The sequence below is a fragment of the Phoxinus phoxinus genome (genome assembly GCF_949152265.1).
Source record: "Phoxinus phoxinus genome assembly, chromosome: 11".
Taxonomy (NCBI): domain Eukaryota; kingdom Metazoa; phylum Chordata; class Actinopteri; order Cypriniformes; family Leuciscidae; genus Phoxinus; species Phoxinus phoxinus.
This window is the reverse complement of record NC_136886.1, coordinates 33,408,315-33,427,999: the sequence shown is the minus strand read 5'-3', so window position 1 is coordinate 33,427,999 and position 19,685 is coordinate 33,408,315. Positions and strand designations below refer to the sequence as shown.

Sequence of the window (19,685 nt, the reverse complement as noted above, 5' to 3'; positions counted from 1 at the left end):
TGGGGAACCGGAAGTGAAGCAGCTGCAGTCAGACGAGCTGCAGTTTACAGATTTTGACACAAACCCTCTAAAACTCGCTCAAAAACAACCCGCCAGTAATGCGAAGCACGGCATGGCAGACAGACAGGACAATGAGGTAAATTAAACTCTTACTTTGACTGAGTTTGTTCGTTTTGTTCAGTTCCACTGCGGAAATTGTTTACAGGTTAGGTAACAGAGCACATAAACAGAACAGGAGGAACACGTTTATTTTAGAATAAATTTGAGACTTTTATTCTGTTATTCTTACACTGAATGCCCCTTTTTGCAATAAATCTGTTTTCTTTTCTTTTTTTAAAATAAGAGATATTTGCAAAGAGTTTAACGCAGAGGTTGGGAATAAATTAGATGAATGCAGTTCTGTCATGTGTTTGCAGCCACTCCCTCAGACTACACAACAACAACAACAACAACAACATGCTGTTCGTGTACATCATATTTAAATGGTATTAAATGTGGACACTGCATGTATTTAGCGATGTTCATCAAATTAGCTGAAGCTTTTTTAAATCATCCAGCAGTTTTGTGGGACAACAACTGTATCAAGTGTCTCTCAGCACTGGACTCATTCTTCAGTCCTGTCAAAAAAAGAATCAGAAACTCAAACTATAAAGACCTTTTTGTTTTCCTTTACTTTTGTATGATAAACAGTTTTGGTTCTTTGTTTAGTCGCCACTTGATGTCCAAAGTGAAATCTGGAATCAATGTTAGTGTTATTCTTATTTTTACTGTTTCTGAGAGGATTCCTGGTATTTGCCCATTTATGTTTATTTTTTGAGGGCATTTTTTAAATGTTATGATGGCATATTTTTAACCACATAAAAACATTGTTTATCTGTGTTTTGCTGTCTATTTATGTCGAATGCTTCGCTTGAATCAACTAATGTAAAATTAACCACTTTATAATAACCAAGCAACACTTTCAGAGTGACACTGAATACAGGTATCTAGATATAATCATAACCAGATACAAATGATGAAATATATTAAATTAGATGTTAGTTTTACACCATGCCCACTCATTTTAAATATTTGGGGTATTTTTGTCACTTTCTTTAATATCTGACCCTGACTTTTAATTAAACTTTGCACTGAAACTGTTGTTGTGATACCTTTTACATTACTAATGATAGTATTATTAAATTATAAAAAGGCAATGATTTCTGACTTTTGGACCCAATTGTACTATATACATATATATATATATATATATATATATATATATATATATATATATATATATATATATATATATATATATATATAGTTTATATAGTTTATATATTATATATACAATATCCTCTCCAGCCTGTGTATTTATAAACTTGCTCTAGGGCCTTTATTTTGAATTTGTGAACTGGAAACACACACAAAAAACAAAGGTTTACACTATGTTCCCACATTTTAAATATCTGGGGAATTTTTGGTGTATTTGCTGGTTCATTTCTGTTACATGTTAGATTATGCACTATGCCATGATTCCCATGATGAAATGAGTCGGTATTTAGATGGTGAATATACTGTACAGCATAACTACAACACATTCAACATCACAAGGATCATTATTGCCTTTGTATCTTTCAGCTCGTCTCTCATTTCAAAAGCGAAAGACCAGGTTTTTTGAGATTACATTTTGTTCCTATAATGAAATGTTTTTTTTTCTGTGTGAAGGTGGAGGAGGCTGAGCAGGTGTACCTGCTGATGAAAGAGGAGTACAGGATATCACGCAACGTGCGTCTGTCCTGGTTCCTCAGCCGTCTCAATCAGGTCGTCCGGCCCAGTCCACAGTCTGAGCTGGTAAGAGACAGACTGGGATTATTTAGTGGTCGACTGATGAATTTCCAATGGAGAAACTGATAGGTGATTTACTTCTGATACACTACCGTTCAAAAGTTTGGGGTTAGTAAGTGTTTTTGAAGTCTCTTTTGCTCACCAAGCCTCCATTTATTTGATTAAAAATAAAAAAAGTAATATTCTGAAATATTACCATTTAAAATAGCTGAATATATCTTAAAATGTAATTAATTCCTGATGCCAACACTGAATTTTCAGCATCATTACTACCGTACTCCTGTCATATGATCCTACAGAAATGTAATTTCTTATTATTATAAATAAACACTTGCGCTGCTTCATATTTTTGTGAAAGCATGACACATTTTTTTTCAGGATTGTTTCATGAATAGAAAGAACGGTATTTATTTGAAACAGAAATCTTTTGCAAAATTATAAATGTCTTTTCTGCCACTTTTGATCAATTTAACATGTCCTTGCTTACTTTATTTAGAAGAAAATCTAACTGACCCCAAACCTTTAAATAGTAGTGTATGTTTAATGATGGAAAACGATTAAATTAAATGAACACTTATTTGGTACAATATAATATAGCTGATAACAATAACCTCAAAATGGTCAAATATCAGCCTATTAATCTTACTTTCATAAATTCTATTTTTATTATCTTTCATGCATGTCTCAGGCCTTCCTTCTATACTTTGAAAAAGCAAACAATAGCTTTCACCCAGATCAGTTCAGATCGTCATGGATCACATGATGACATTGTATACATACCCTGTGAGAATCTCTCTCTCTCTCTTTCTGTGTGTGTGTGTGTGTGTGTGTGTGTGTGTGTCTGTGTGTGTGTGTTGCATCTCCTCAGCTGAAGTCAGAGAATGAGCTGGATGTTTTGAGCATCATCCCGAAAGGATGGCAGTCCAATTCTCCTCCCTCGTCCTGCTCGTGTCTGCTGGTTCCCTCCACACGCGTGACCTTCCTGGCTCGCAGGTACCGCTTCATCATCGAGCTGGACCTGAGCCCGTCCACCGGGATCGTGGTAAGACATCGCCACCATCACATTCAGTGGCGTGTTTAACCCCTTAAACACCCCCCTTTTTTTTAATAGACATGAAAATGCACATTCCGAACTTAACTGGTTGTAATTCAAGAATGCTTTGGAATATAGATGTTAGATTGGTCTTGTTTTAAAGAAGACATTTGGCAGATTTTTATTTTTTTGTAGAAGTGAAATAAATTAAGTTAAACAGAAAAAAAGTTATAGAAGTTTGAGTTTATGAAAATGTACTTTGTTAAAAAATGTATTATTCATATTTTATATAAAATGTATATTTTCAAAACCTGGTGGACTCTAAAAATGCAAAAAAAAAATCAAAGCCAAAAATCTGAACAAGTTGTGTTTCAAACTTTAGGTTGATGTCTCAAAAAATCAGCTCTCAGTGAGATTTTGTTTGTGCGCAGTACCACACTTCTCCACTAGTGGACATTACTGCCCATATAAGTGCGCCTCCATTTCCATATGTTGTTTGAGTGATCTGAACCATTATTTGTACAATTTTAATACAATTTATGAAGTAGACATCCTATTCAGAAGTAGTATTGGAAGTTTGGCTGATTTTGAAATTAATTCAACCTCTAAGAAACACAAAAAGATCACGTATGTGCATTATAGCTCGCTGCCACATCACAAATGCTGAATCTATTATTATTTATTTATTTTTTAAAAACATTTTCAGACCTTTTTTTCTAAAAGAATTGAATGGATGTTATTTTTTTAACTCTTGGCATGAACACAAACTGAGGTTTCTACCATTTTTTCATGTTCATCACTATTTCAAAATAAAGGTCTGAACACGCCTTAGGAGTATTAAAATATTCTTGTTGCAAATTGATAAATTACGCTCCTCTGTAATTTGTTTTGAAAATCCGTCACCAAATATGTAAACTAGAGATTGTAAGCTATATATATATATATATATATATGATATATAGTTAGTCAAGATTAGTTTAGGTTTAGTATAGGATATTACTGTTTTAAATATGTAATGGCTGTGGGTGCCATTATAAGGGGTTAAAGTGATATCAACTCTTTTAAGAGTGCGTTGTCATATGTTGCTTGTCTTCAGGATGACAGCACAGGAGAGATGATCTTTGACGAAGTCTTCCATGCTCTGTCTCGGTGCTTGATTGGTCTGGCAAAACCCTTTAAAGTCCCAGGAACTGATCACCTGTTCCAGCCAGAGGTCTTCATCACTATTCTGGCGTATTCCTCCATCATTGGCCTTAGTTCTCATCAGGTCTGGATTGCGGGTCATCGTGAATCTATAAATGCACATTAGTTGAACGTGTTTTCTGACCGGTTATATGCCCATCAGGTGTTGGTTCAGGGCTGTCAGCTGGACTGCATGGATTTGGAGCAGTTCTTGCATCAGATCTATCAGCAGCTGAGAGCCGTGGAGAGCAGCATCGCTGACGTCCTACAGCAGCAGCACAATCAGGCAAGAGCGCTTGGGCTTTTTATACAGGCATGCAATACTCGGCAAGAGGCCAACATTGCAGTGCATCACAGCAACTTTACCAAAAGTTAAATGCAGGGCCTAAAATTAACACTAACCAAATGCGAGTAAAAATCAGTGTATGAAACGGAGTCACTCACCAGTTGGCCGGTAATTTCCTTCAGAAAGCTGCGTTCAGTTACTAAACTGAGCTCTCTTTCAGGTCGTCTTGCACTTGAGTGGACAAATTCACACAAAACTGTCAAAAAATAACGGGTATCCTAGTAGACGCAGTCGGTTATGTCTGAAGTGAATGTAAACAGTTGAGAAAGTTATCGTATGTGTACAGTATCAGTATGTTAGATTGGTGCATTCGCTCTTAAAGTGACAGCAGCCTAATATTCCTGCTGCGGACTGTTTTTAATGTTAAAGGAACACTCCAACTTTTTGGGACTTTAGCCTATTCACCGTATCCCCCAGAGTTAGATAAGTCCATACATACCTTTTTCATCTCCGTGCGTGCTATAAGTCTGTTTGACACACCCACCGCTAGCCTAGCTTAGCACAAAGACTGGATGTAAATGGTTGCAGCTAGCATACTAATCCAAATAAGTGACAAAATAACGCAAACATTTTCCTATTTACATGTTGTGATTTGTATAGTCACAGAGTGTACAAAAAACAAAGTCACATGAGACACAGACATATTTTAACCGTATACTGGGAACTATATTCTCTGAAGGCGAAGCACTGCTACTTGGGCGGAGTCATAACCGCAGCACCTGAGACATCACGTTGGTTTTGTTGACAGAAGAAACAACGGCGCGTCTCAGGTGCTGCGGTTATCCCTCCGCCCAAGTAGCAGTGCTTCGCCTTCAGAGAATATAGTTCCCAGTATTTATACTGTTAAAATATGTCTGTGTCTCATGTGACTTTGTTTTTTGTACACTCTGTGACTATACAAATCACAACATGTAAATAGGAAAATGTTTGCGATATTTTGTCTCTTATTTGGATTAGTATGCTAGCTGCAACCATTTACATCCAGTCTTTGTGCTAAGCTAGGCTAGCGGGGGGTGCGTCAAACAGACTTATAGCACGCACGGAGATGAAAAAGGTATGTATGGACTTATCTAACTCTGGGGGATACGGTGAATAGGCTAAAGTCCCAAAAAGTCGGAGTGTTCCTTTAATCAAACAACAAAAGACAAAGAAAAAATCACTTACTGCTCTTGACTGAATAACTTTTGTAACTTTAAAAAGGAAGTCTAATTTATGCAATGAAGACTATGCAGTTACTTTACATTTGCTTACTTAAATTCCTGTACCTGAAAAACCTGAAAAGCACCGTTTATTTCATTTGTATCTTTGTTATATTGTATTTATTTGTGCTTTTGCTTGATTATTAGTTCTTATTTTATTACTGACTGTTTAATTGTCTTTAATAATGTTTTAAATTTATATTAGTTAGTTAGGCTAGTAGTTTTAGCTAGAATAGAGAATTGTGAATGTCATTACTGCCTTTTTTTTTTTCATGGCCGGTAAAACATATTTATAGCCGATACATTTTCTTAAGTCACCGGCGACCTTAAGTGTGGCAAAAAGTTAGTTTAAGGCCCTGGTTAAATGTTATTTATTGGTATGAAACAAAACTTAGCATCAGTAAAATCACATTGCTTTCATAAAATGACAACAAGTGTAATATGATAAAAGGCACCATTGTTCAACGTTCACTAATTTTGCATAACCTCTCATATGTTGTTGCTTAATTAGTGTTCATGTGTAATTTTACAGCGTCTTGTCATACACTACTATTCAAAAGTTTGGGCTTAGTGAGATTTTTTTATATATTAATACATATATTCATTAATGAGGCATTCAATTAATCAAATGTGACAGTAAAGACATTTATAATGTTACAAAAGGAAAATATTATCCTTTGAACTTTCTATTCATCAAAAAATCCTTAAAAATAAGTAATGAGTGGAGTAATAATGGTGAAAATTCAGCTTTGATCACAGGAATAAATTACACTTCAACATATATTCACATAGAAAACAGTTCTTTTAAATTGTAATAATTTGTAATACTGTATTTTTGCTCAAATAAATGCAGTCTTGGTGAGCAGTTTCAAAAACATTAAATGATCGTACCGACCCCAAACTTTTGAAGAGTATTATATGTTTGTAATAAGATTTGAATTTGTTACATTAGACACTTTATGTCTAAAAAAACATATCTCTGTATGTTCTGCAGTTCAATGGATCTGTTTATCAGTCCTTCTCCAATGAGGCTGTGGAGGAACCGTGTCCGAGGAAGCCGGGGGTTTCGATGGTGACGGCAGATGTGGGGCTCGTCAGCATGGTGAGGCAGGGGATTCTGGCGCTGCAACTTCTGCCTCCGAACTCTGGTGCAGGTCAGTGTCTCTATCCTGTTCCCCACATGATGTTGAAATCCAGGGAGCATCACATTTAGGGTGTGTTCACACCTGGCATGTTTAGTTGAATTGAAACGAACTCTGGTGTGATTTCTCTGTTAGTGCGTTTTATTTGAATACGCTTGAAATAAGTGTGAACGCTGCCATCCGTACCAAACAAGCGAGCCGAAAAGATGAGTCTCGATCCGCTTCCAGACAAACTCTGGTGCGGTTCGACTGAAATGTGAACGCAACACGGACCAAAGACATGTAAACGAACCAAAAACCGGACATGATGTCACAAGATACGCCCCTAAAAAGGACAGAATGCTCAAGCGCATAGATATACATAATAAAGGCTAGAGGTTTCATCCGCACTGCTGGCCAATGGAGGTCGACGTCCGCACCTGGCGGCCATCTTGTCACAGTCAGCTCGCTCACTCGTAACATTGTGTTTTAATGGTGCATGTACTTTTTAAATAAACATAACTTGCTAAATTTTCTACCGATTTTCAAACGGTTTGGTTTGTTATAAACGTCAGAGATGTAGTTATGACACTGCGTACTTATGAATAATTATAATATTATATATTTCAACATGTGCATCCAGAATTATAGCCACGTTAATAACGTTTGTAAGAAACCAAACCGTTTGTAAATCCGTCAAGATTTCAGCGAGATAAGAGTATTTGTGTTCGTGTAGATCACTCGCCTTACATCAGGAACCACAGAAAGCTTGCCTGTGACAAGATGGCCGCCTGTGATGACGTTAGAGACTCCGCCGTAAGACATCTAGCCTTCATTATGTATATCTATGCTCAAGCGTATCTGTTTTTTCTAGCCTGGGAAAACCCTGACGAACTTCCGGCAAATTTAGATTTGCTCTGCAAGTCAGTTCTGCCAAGAGCCCATTCAAGCCCATTTCCAATTTTTCCAAATCGAGGCACCAATCACAAGCGTTGAGGTGGGCTTTACACGATGACGATCGCTCTGATTGGTTTTAGGTCTATCCAATTGAGCCCAGAGGCATTTGAGCGACGTCCGTTGGTGACGCCCCTTTGGAAATGGGCTGTAAATGAACCTTCCCCAGACCCACAGGTACAACTGAGAAGGGTCTGGTGTCAACCAGGCTATGTTTCTTCTAGTCAATGTCGCAATGTTGTCCACCGCATCTCCTCGCAGTTCAGTACAGGCATCAGAACCACCATCCTCCCTGCATGTCTTGGTTTGTGTGTGACTGAGGGATTCCTGCCCCTGTTTTGACTCATTTACACATTTTATAAGCCCTTCATGAGTTCTCAGCTGGTCAGAATACCATCATATGTAGCTACGCACATACAGTGAGCACATTTAGCCCAGAACACAGCATTGTTCGGTAATGTGAACGCTAAGCGGAACAGGACTAAATTATACATTTTTTGGTCCGGACCAAACAAACCAAGCGAACTGAACTACAAGTATGAACACACCTTTACAAACCATTTATTTTAAATGTATTCATTAGTTTTAATCAGTGCACCCAGAAACAAAATTAATTATACTATGAATGATTTTAAAGGCGTCATTTACCCATGGTGGCTAAAAGACACGTAAGAACAAAACAAAAGGTGGTCGGCTGCTGAGTGGGCAGTGTGAATGCAAATGCTTTTTTGTGATTTTTTGAAATCTTGTGTGTTGTCCTGCAGGTATTATAATCATCACAGATGGAGTGACGAGCGTTCCTGATGTAGCGGTGTGTGAAACTCTGCTGAACCAGCTGAGAAGTGGAACCATCGCCTGCTCCTTTGTTCAGGTACTGCTCAGATCCATTTTGACATGTTCATGTTCAGTCTGACTGCCACCAATATATTAATGCTCTTTACATTACCATTCAAAGAGTTTGAGGTCGGTATGATAAAAAAATAAAATAAAAATTCTGCTCATCAGGGCTGCGATTATTTGATCAATAAATACAGAAACTGTAATATTGTGAAATATTATTACAATTTAAAATAAGTGTTTTCTATGTGATTATATTTTTTATGTGTAATTTATATCTGTGATGCAATGCTGAATTTTCTTCAGTGTCACATGATCAGTCAGAAATCATTATAATATGCTGATTTGCTGCTCAAACATTTATGTGAGTAAAAAAAAACAGCATTTATTTGATATAGAAATATTTTGTAATATTATAAGGCCGTGTGTCCACCAAAGCTGTGGGCGCTTGAGAGCGTTTTTGGCAGTCGAGACGCTTTGCTTGTTATGATATGGAATATTCGCGAAAGCGTTACTAATATCTCATTTCACACATATTTTGTTTCTGTGTTGATTCTATATTAAAATGTCGATACAATGTAACATATTTTCTCTGGCTCTTGTTTTAAATTATTTAGTTCCGTTATTATGCTTGTTGTTGTCATCTGTTGATGTTGTACTAGCAGAATGTGGCGGTTGGTCAGTGTGGTATTAGTCCCGCCCCTCCTCCACTGTGATTGGACGGTTGGGTATAAAGTGACAGTGATGAGCTCTGCGTTTTACCCAAAGTTGAACATTCTTCAACTCTCGGCGACCTGTAAAAAAAAGACGCTCAGCGCATCGTTACGCTCATGGCGTTTTAAAAACGCGGCGCTCCCATTGAAAACAATTGAAAAAACACGCCAGCCACGTAAAAAAAAAACGCTTTGGTAGACACACGGCCTAAATGTCTTTACTGTCACTTTTCATCAATTTATTGTGTCCTTGCTGAATAAAAATATTAATATCTGACATACTGACCCCAAACTTTTGAACAATATTGTAAATGCAGTGTAACTGGTCTGTTATAAAGCATAACATTCCCTTTTGTTCTCCTGTGTTTCCCTCAGGTGGGCGGCGCGTACTCCTACGACTGCAGTTTTGGCTACATCCCCAACGTGGAGCTGATGAAGTTCATCTCCATGGCAACCTTTGGCTCCTATCTGTCCATGTGTCCCGAGTCCGACTCGACCGGCGTCGAGATGAACGCTTACCACCGCTCCTTCCTCACATACTCCTTCCTGAGGACCGGCGAGTCCATGAACCCAGAGTACTACTGCTGTAAGCTCAACTCAGGCTTAAGAGAAGGTCCTGCTGAGTATTTCATTGTTTTAGCATTTCAAACTGTCCATGGTTTTTCTTGAAATATGAGCCTGCGGTATTTTTAAAATAGGAAATATACTATTATACTACAGTAGTGGCCAAAAATGATGTCCGGCCTCGGAAAATTGACATCTTCACCCTTTATTTGAAATGATTATAAATGTGTTAAACCTTTTCTTAGCATATTGTAAAGTTGTGCTTTGAGTCAATTGTATTACTTGTGATTACGCAATGAAATTGTGCCAACATAATTTTTGGCCAGGCTGTCATACAAAGAAATTATGAACACATGCAGAAACGAGAGAACCAAAAAAATATTAATAACTGATTATGCTGTAGTCCATGCATGCTATCAACTTTTTGTTTTTCTAAGCATTTTTTTCTTTGCATAGTAAAATAAAACCTGTAGTTTGCCTTTTTTGCCAAATAATTGTCAGATAAATACCTTAACCAAGTTTATAGTGTTTTGTGCTTCCCTCATATTTCAAATATAAAAAAAAAATAAAAAAAGTATTTTCCTCGTATTTTACGTTAATTGACCTTATAGGGTCATTAAAAACAAATATCCCCTCCGGACATTACTTTTGGCCATTACTGTACAGACAATTTCATATTTTGATGAGTTATGCAATGACATTTGTAAGTGTTATTTTAGTATCATTTATACTATTTAGAGGTCGACCGATAGTGGATTTTACCGATAACGATAGCTAGGTTGGGCCATACTTGCCGATAACCGATTAATGAACCGATAGTTTTTAAAATTGATACTGGATAAAAACAAACATAACACTCAAAGTAAAACAGTGCTGAACTATATTATAAAAATAAAAAAAACTGTATTGAACCATGAAAACATGCTAAATGAAATAAATATAAAAAATGTGAATAAATATTTAAGTCAATAAAAGACATTCATTCAAACTGAAACAAAAAGTAATACTCTAAATAACAAATAAAACTAGTTACATTCAAAATGTAACTATTTAACTGTTCTTTTCAAGCCAACTTAATTAATAAAAAAGTAACAAAATTTGTATTAAAGTGAAGATGAAAAAAATAAATAACCGAAATCGAATATGCTTTTCTGATTCGTTTATGTTTCTGTCAACTGTGAACATATCAGTTTGCTTACGTCTCTAGCTTTAAATATGCAACTTCTCTGCATATTTAATGCATAAAAGTGACCAGCTGGATATGAACTAATGCAAACAGAGGTAACAATTGTGACATTCAACATTCGGGTCGGACTTACCTTTATGTTTGTCAGTGTTTTAACCGCTTGAGGTACTACTAATGTTAGCGTCCTCTCAGCCTCGAAGGCAAACAAACACTGTTGTGCTGTTCTTTCTCTACTAATGCAGCATTTAGTCAACAAATTAATCACTTTATAATAATATGACAAAATGTACTGTATACATACATTTGAGCTGTCGGTGCTTTAAACGCGCGTCTGATGTCAGCGCTCTCCGCGCAGCATGTGCTCTCAGTGCAGCACGCAGAATCACGTGTCGAAATAAACAACACGAGGCACGAGTTTTTATTACACCTCTAGAGGCCGCTCTTGTACTGCATCATGCCAGCAGACCCTTCTCAGCTCTTACACTGTGTATTGAATGACAGCGCGCGCTTCTCAGCCGCTCCAGCAATGGACGCAACCAGGAAAAACTATCGGTATATATTTTTGCCGATAACGATAGTTCCACCAGTCAACAATCGGTGCCGATTAATCGGCAAAACCGATGAATCGGTCGACCTCTAATACTATTATAGTATATATTCATATTTTTATGTTGTCATTATATTGCATCATATTTTCACTATTAATATTTTTTGTTATATTGTTATTTTTTATTAGCTTTTTATAAATCTTTAATTGTGTTTTGATTTTTTAAATGAAATTTGAACTATTTTGGTTTCAGTAATTTTAATACCTTTCAAATTTTCGTTTAAGTTTTGCATATAGTAATACATTTTATTTAATTTCAGCTTTTTTCTATTACTTATTAAAACTATTATAAATTAGATATTGCACAGTTTCTGTGTTATTAGGCAAAATTAGATCTGAGAACCGCAGAGAAGGAAGGAAAGCAATCAGAGATGTTTGAGCGCTTGGATATTTCTAAGAGAGGATTGCTCTGTCCACTAAAAACTCTGTTATTTCACCATACATCATCAGATAGCAAAGCAATCAATAACAGAGCTCTCAGCACTCGGTATCTCAACCCTGTCTGTGAACTCTCAGTTCTGCCTCACAATTAAGCAAAATTACACTCACATAACAATCACATTAGAGGCGATTTCATAAATGCTCATGAGATTTGCTCAAAAGTTAGTCATATGATTTTCAGTCGGTCTTCTGCTTATTTCCTTTTGCAATGTTTAAAGATGCTGAGTCATTTTTTAAATGAAGCATGTGACTGCATGGAACTGCACTTGATCTTACTTTCACTTATAAAAAGTCTAGATACACCTAGGATTTGATTGGCTTTTAATAGATGATGATGATATACAAATTGATATATCTTTGACACACACACACACACACACACACACACACACACACACACACACACACACACACACACACACACACACACACACACACACACACACACACACACACACACACACACACACACACACCCCTCTTTGTGGTTGTGAAATGCTATCTTTATGAGGACATTCATTGACACAATGCAATTTCTGGCAGTTTACCCTAACCTTACCCATCACAACTAAGTGCCTAACCCGAACCCTGACCCTAAACCTACCCTTAACTTAATTATAACCTTAACCCTAAAACCAAGTCTTGACCCTCAAACAGGCCTTTAAAGGGGTCTCAGAGAGTGAGGAATGGCCAAAATGTTCTCACTTTACTCTACTTTGTACTCACTCCAATGGTCTAAAACTCAAACTGGTCCTCACAAAGATAGTTGTACACCACACTCACACACACACACACACACACACACACACACACACACACACACACACACACACACACACACACACACACACACACACACACACACACACACACACACACACACACACAATCATTAGGTTATGCAAACAGCACTGTAGTGACTGACCGGTGCCATCCCTGTGTTTCTAGTCTCCCAGCACAGGCTCTTTAATGAACACCTGGTGTCGGCCAGTGGAAACCCCGCCTTAGTGATGCGCAGGAAGAAACACACCGAGAAGGAAGTGCATGCTGATTTGATCAGTGTGTTGTCTATCAGACTGAGAGAGGGATACACCATTCGAGAGATTAACATCACTAAAGGTACTTTAACCTCATAAGGTGTGGTATTGAATGTTGAAATATACTGTATAAAAAATATAAAAAAAATTCTCATCATGACGCATAGAAAAACAGCTAAAAGTATTCCTAAAGTTTAAAGTTCTTCAAACTGTCTGGTCCAAACTTTCTCAAGCCAACTTAAAGTTTGTCTCAACAAACTTTTTAATCTAGCCTAATTTTACCTGTTGAGAGACGCCTTCACAAGCACCCAAAGGAGCTTCATCATATAAGGGCGTATCAAAATATGCTTTATTTTTGGTAATTCCGCTTGGTGCCACTAGTGTCACAGAAACTACATACTTAGGAGGATCTGTTGACAGAAACGCAATATCATATACATAACTATATTTTCAGTGTTATATAAAGACCTTACATAATGAACCGTTATGTTTTTATGACCTTAGAATGAGCCATTTCAATCTACATACTACAAACGCACTTCGTCACTATGTTGTTCTTCGTGCAAAGAAGCAAGCTAAAGTCAGTGAATAAAACACTGACACAATAATATTTGCAATAACATATCGTTTTACTGAATAATTAAGTAAACATAATTTCTTAATTTATCTTTGTAAAGAAACCTCATTGCTTAACTGGCTGCTCTCTGCTGTCTGAGACGAGGACATCTTTTACTGTCGGCCATCGTAACTTCTGTTGGTTGCGATTCGTCACTTCACCACTAGATGCCGCTAAAATTTACACACTGCAGCTTTAATGCAGCCTTAAAATACCGGACTATAAGTCGCACTTTTTTTCATAGTTTGGCTGGTCCTGCGACTTATAGTCAGGTGCGACTTATATATCAAAATTAATTCATACTGACTGAGATGAACCAAGAGAAAACATTACCATCTACAGCCGCGAGAGGGCGCTCTAGTTGGCGGAGTTGTTCAGAAACGACACAGAGGAAGAACTCAACGGATTCAGTGATGTGTGCTTACCGGTAACTTGTTGGACTCGCTGGGTTATGTTAATTTAGCCTATTCAGCCTCTCAGGTATATTTTCTTTAGTAGTAGTAGTAGCCCTTTATTGTCACTTAGTCACAAGTACCAGTGAAATTAGCCATTAACCTGTCCAGTGTCCATGCACAACCATACAATATGACAAGGGGTCATGCTAGCTTTATGCTATTGTGTAGCTGAATAACTGTTAATGTGTGACGTTAACATACCGGACACCTATTCAGCCTGTTGTTCTGTGTGCTGTTGTGGAGCTGAATAACTTGCCTTTCCAGATTAAATGTCTGTTCTTAATCTTAGATTTTGTGAAATAAATGTATAAATAAATGCGATTTATAGTCCAGTGCGACTTATATATGTTTTTTTCCTCTTCATGATGCATTTTTTGACTGATGGTACTCTGGGATTTCTCAATAATCATGTAATCAACTAATAATCTCTACCAGGAGGAAGTCAGTTGGAGTTGAAGCTGGTCCTCCTCTGGAAGCACAACATGCGCATCGAGTACCTTGCCGTGGCGTCCTGGCCCCTGGATCCAATCAAACGCACCACCTGGGTGGAGGTGACCATGGAGGGCAGTTATGACATCCTCCATGACATCAGCTGCACCATGCGGAAACCAATCACAAGCCCCTACCGGACGTCTGTCATCCGACGCTTCTGGAACACTCTGCAGAGGTCAGATTTTGGTTTTAACTTGAACAGCGATTGCAGAAGGAAGATTTTAGATACTTTGCTGTCAGTTTTAGTTTGATGTCATAAAGTAATGCTTGTAAGGTTGGAAATAATCCAAGATTATTTCAAAGGAACAAAGACATTTTGCTTTTCACTCAGACATTTTCAGCACACCCGTGCTGATAGTGATTTAGGCCTGTAGGCCAGAGGTTTGGGACAATAGGGAAGTTGTTATCATCTGATTGGTCAGTTTTGAATAATTAGTCAACAGGAGATCAATAAGCAATCCTCTCTCTCTCTCTCTCTCTCTCTCTCTCTCTCTCTCTCTCTCTCTCTCTCTCTCTCTCTCTCTCTCTCTCTCTCTCTCTCTCTCTCTCTCTCTCTCTCTCTCTCTCTCTCAGCATTTTACATTTATGCTGGGTACAAATGGTTTAAATTATCATTACATTACATCCATGTTGTAACTATTTTAAGTGTAAACATAACCTTATTTCACATTGAACCTTCTTAATTCATGGAGTCAGATTAAAACGAGATAATTGCATATGAGAATGTCTTATTTCACCAAATTACTTTGAGATGCTGGAAAGACGGAACGCGCAAGAAACCTTCCCCGTATTATTTGAAACCCTCATTGGACCAATATAGCGCGGCTTACATGCTCTATGTCGTTTGTTCTCAACAGCATAAATCAGACAGACCAGATGTTAGTGCACCTGCAGTCCTTTAATTCTATCCCAGAACATTACACCATCCCCGAAAGCACAAAAAATGGTGTTCCTCTGTTTTACATCCCACCTGGATCCACCACACCAGTGAGTGAGCACACAATCATCCTATTATACTGATTTCTGAAGGATCACGTGACACTGAAGACTGGAGTAATTATGCAAAAAATTCAGCTTTGCATCACAGGAATAAATTACATTTGAACATATATTCACATAGAAAATACTTATGTTTCTCAATATTACTGTTTTGGGAATATTAACATGCTAACCACAATCCTGCTCTCCATCAGGTCCTCTCCCTCCAGCACAGTGGCTCTAAAGACTCCAGCCAATCGCAGTTTGCCTCTTACTGGAAGCCAATCCTGTCCATGGACGCTAACTTCTGGCAGCGCTGGCTGCACATGCATCGCATCGCTATCATTCTGGAACATGACATGTGAGTGAACAACACAGCCTGGACCGGTCAGCAGTCAATATAGTTTAGTCCTGTTATTATTAGTGTTGGTAATGTTACTCCAAAATATTTTACTTGAGTTGGTGTGAAAAAAGAGAGACCTGGTTTAGAAATACTGCTCCATATAAAACAATTTTTTACTAGACGTCTTATTACGAACAATTCATTGGTGTGTGTTTGTCTGAAGAGAAATGGCTTTCCTTTTATGGTGACACCAAGTTAAGTTGGTATAAAAAGAGAGAAAAAAAGTCAAAACTGACCATATTTTCTTACTACACGTCTTAGTGCGAACAATTTGTAACAGTGCTTTCCTTTTAAGGTGACACCCAGTTGAGTTGGTATAAAAAGAGAGATACTTGGCAGTGTTTCCTCTAGGATTTTTTCCAGCTGTGGTGGCAGGCCCATTTCCCCAGAGGGAGGGGGCGTCGCCCATGCGTGATATTCCCATGGGCCACACCCCCTTGCCCCAGGTGTTTAAACCTCCCCTAAGTATTATAATTAGGGATGGGTATCGATTCAGATGTTCCGATTCGATTTCAATTCGCAAGCTCTCAATTAGATTCAATTTCGATTCTCGATTCCACTCAATGAATATACTGTAGATTTAACACAAAACCTATATTTATAAAAAAGAACAGTGAACATAAGTTTACGAGTGGTTAATTAATAAAAAGAAATTAAGAGCCAGTATATTAAACTCTTATTATTTTAGGTACACTTGGGTACATTAAAACAGCATATATCAAATGCATACAATGAATAGACAGGATTTTGATGCAAGATGAAAAATTGATTATTGAAAAAGTCAGAACAGTCTCATGCCTTGATCAAACAGGATCAGGTTATTTTATGTTTAAGATAAAACAAACATAAAATCTCACTGCATTAGAATAACATGGAGGCTGCAAGCCTATGAAGTGTAGGAAAACTAATACTGGCTTTTGGGTGATATATAAATAAATATAGGGGTGAAAAAATCGATTCATAGCCTTTGAGAATCGATATTGAATTAACCACAATTTAAAAAACGATTAATCGAAAAATAGTTTTTCTAGTTATAATATGAAAGGTTCCAATTTACAGCGGCAATGCGATTATGCGCATCCCGTGCGCCGAATGATGCACTTGAAGCAACTCGAAGTCACAGCGTGCAGCGCTTCGCATTGAAAAGTGTTAGCAGAGTACACAGACAACACACGAAATACTGTTTCACAACTACCAGTCTCTCTGACTGGCACACTTTATTTAAAAGCACAAAGCGAAGAGATATTTGATGCTTACTGTATTATATCTATGCAACCGTTTATTTAGCCTTTTCTTTTAACAGTTTTACATTTCAGTTACAGTGCGCATGAAGAACAATTCGAATTCAGAGTGCTCAGTGCTGTAATCTAACAGAACTAACGCAATAAACTCCAGTAACAGTAAGATAAAGTAATTTTATGCAAACCATAGACCTTTATCTACAAATAAAGTATAATAATGTGAACATTGATCTTGGAGAGTGTCATCGTGGTGTTACTTGTAACCGAAGGTGACGCGATGTTTAAGTTCTGAATGGAGAATGACTGAGGAGAGATGAGTTTTCATTAACTTTAACTTAACGACTTCAATATTATTTTTTACCTCACATTATGCTATCGAATGACTTTAGAAGTCTTGGAATATAGTGCACGAAAACTTTATGGTGCTTTACAATGTTTTTTATGCCTTTAGTGGGGCTTAACAATAACACAATAGTATGCACAATATCGGACGGACCTCACTGAGAAGCTGCAGCCGTGGCGGGAGGATTTTTGGTGTGGCGGCCCACCACGGCTGAATGAATGTAGCGGAAACACTGCTTGGTTTGGAAATACAAGTAGTGCTCCATATAAAAGCTCAGTGTTCAATAAATCCCTCTTTGCTTTGTCTCTCTGTTCAGCCCAGTCCCGAAGCATGTGCACAACGCTGGCAGTAATGGTCGATTCAGTACCGTCCAGTGTCGGATCTCTCACTCTGCGCTCACCTCGCTGCTCAGGGACTGGAGCAGTTTCGTCCTGGTGGAGGGATACTCATACGTCAAACTTATTTACAGGTACATGCACAGTTCTTTTGCCAGATTTACAGAGCTGTGTTTTAAAGGTGCAGTCTGTAAGAATGACAGCTAGTGGTCGAAATAGGTACTGCAGTCCAAATATTTCCATATCCAAACTACCGGAAATCGTTGTTTCACGCGGGTCGCCAGTTTGAGGACACACAACAGGAACGAGCGCAATTGACAATGAAAGCCGAGGAGACTTACACACTGTAACAAGGAATGTGGTGTATAATTGTGTGAAATGTATGATGAAAATTGGCTTGCAATTTCGCCAAGCAAATACCAAGAAATAGCTTGCAGCAGTTTGCCTTTCGACTACACTTTCAAAATCCGCGATGGGACTGAGCTGGAATAGTTTCAGCGTTTTTGACTTTTTATTGTACGAAATCGCTGTCAATCAAAGGGAGATCAGGACCCTCCAATCATCACGCAGAAGCCCGGAGTCCAGGCCAGCCCACTCCTCCATTCACCCTCAGAGATGCTGAGCGTCTGTGGGCGGGACATGACCGTCTAGTTTCGAAGCACTGGAAAAAACTGTTCAAAGCAGCCCCATTGAAGTCAATGGACGCTCGGCTTCAACAGGGAAATGCACTGTGACGCTACGGGAATGTATGAGAAGGAGATCGAGTCAGCCGACCTGCTATATGTAGCTGATTCTGAACGAACTCGTTTTCGAGATTAACGTGTTATAATGCATTTTTAGTCAATAAAATGTTAATAAAATAGTACATATTTGACCATTTAAAGGATTAGTTCACTTTCAAAAAAGTTTTGCTGATAATTCACTCACCCTATGTCATCCAAGATGTCCATGTCTTTCTTTCTTCAGTCGAATAGAAATGTAGTTTTTTGAGGAAAACATTCCAGGATTTTTCTACACAGAATGGACTTAAATGGCAAGCATCTATCCCAATGTTCAAAGAAGGTTCAAATGTCCGTCTCAATGCAGCTTCAAAGTCTCTACACGATCTCAGTCGAGAAATAAGGGTCTTATCCAGCGATCATTTTCTAAATAATAAATAAAATGTATATACTTTTTAACCACAATTGTTCGTCTTGTGCTGGTCTGCGACGCGCCACGCATTACGTAATCACGTTGGAAAGGTCACGCGTCACGTCATCTATTTAAGTAATTTTTTCTGTGTACTCCGGTTCAAAAAAAAGTAGGGAAGGGCGAAAAACTAATTTTCAAAATTGTCCGACATCTTTGTTTTAATTTATTTGTATTTTTATAAAAAAAAAATCGTGACCTTTCCAATGTGGAAATGCGTGGCGCGTCGCAGGCCAGCACAAGACGAACAATTGTGGTTAAAAAGTATACACATTTTTTTAGAAAATGGCCGATCGTTTCGCTAGATAAGACCATTATTTCTCGACTGGGATTGTGTAGAGACTTCGAAACTGCGTTGAGATGGACATTTGAACCTTCTTTGATAGATGGTTGCTATTGAAGTCCATTCTGTGTAGAAAAATCCTGGAATGTTTTCTTCAAAAACTTAAATTTCTTTTCGACTGAAGAAAGAAAGACATGGACATCTTGGATGACATCAGGGTGAGTAAATTATCAGCAAACATTTTTTAAAAGTGAATCCTTTCATTTTTTGACATTATATAGGGGAAGCCGAGCTTCCCTTG

The 19,685-nt window shown here is 37.8% G+C and overlaps 1 protein-coding gene across 10 annotated transcripts in view; it reads left to right on the top strand.

The window, feature by feature from the left end:
• Window positions 1-13: 13 nt before the first annotated feature.
• szt2 (SZT2 subunit of KICSTOR complex) overlaps window positions 14-19,685 on the top strand; it is a gene marked incomplete at its 3' end in the record, with an annotated part of 127,106 nt that continues 107,434 nt past the window's right edge. For 9 of the 10 annotated variants that reach the window (XM_079628594.1, XM_079628601.1, XM_079628602.1 and 6 more), the window contains exons 1-13: window positions 14-136; window positions 1,711-1,836; window positions 2,699-2,872; window positions 3,960-4,130; window positions 4,209-4,331; window positions 6,585-6,744; window positions 8,430-8,536; window positions 9,591-9,801; window positions 12,962-13,132; window positions 14,557-14,788; window positions 15,471-15,600; window positions 15,807-15,952; window positions 17,895-18,047. In XM_079628594.1, coding sequence (XP_079484720.1) covers window positions 113-136; window positions 1,711-1,836; window positions 2,699-2,872; window positions 3,960-4,130; window positions 4,209-4,331; window positions 6,585-6,744; window positions 8,430-8,536; window positions 9,591-9,801; window positions 12,962-13,132; window positions 14,557-14,788; window positions 15,471-15,600; window positions 15,807-15,952; window positions 17,895-18,047 — 1,928 coding nt within the window. In that variant the 5' untranslated portion in view covers window positions 14-112. Of the gene's footprint in view, window positions 137-1,710; window positions 1,837-2,698; window positions 2,873-3,959; window positions 4,131-4,208; window positions 4,332-6,584; window positions 6,745-8,429; window positions 8,537-9,590; window positions 9,829-12,961; window positions 13,133-14,556; window positions 14,789-15,470; window positions 15,601-15,806; window positions 15,953-17,894; window positions 18,048-19,685 lie in introns of all 10 variants that reach the window. The other variant, XM_079628595.1, reaches the window with a different exon arrangement.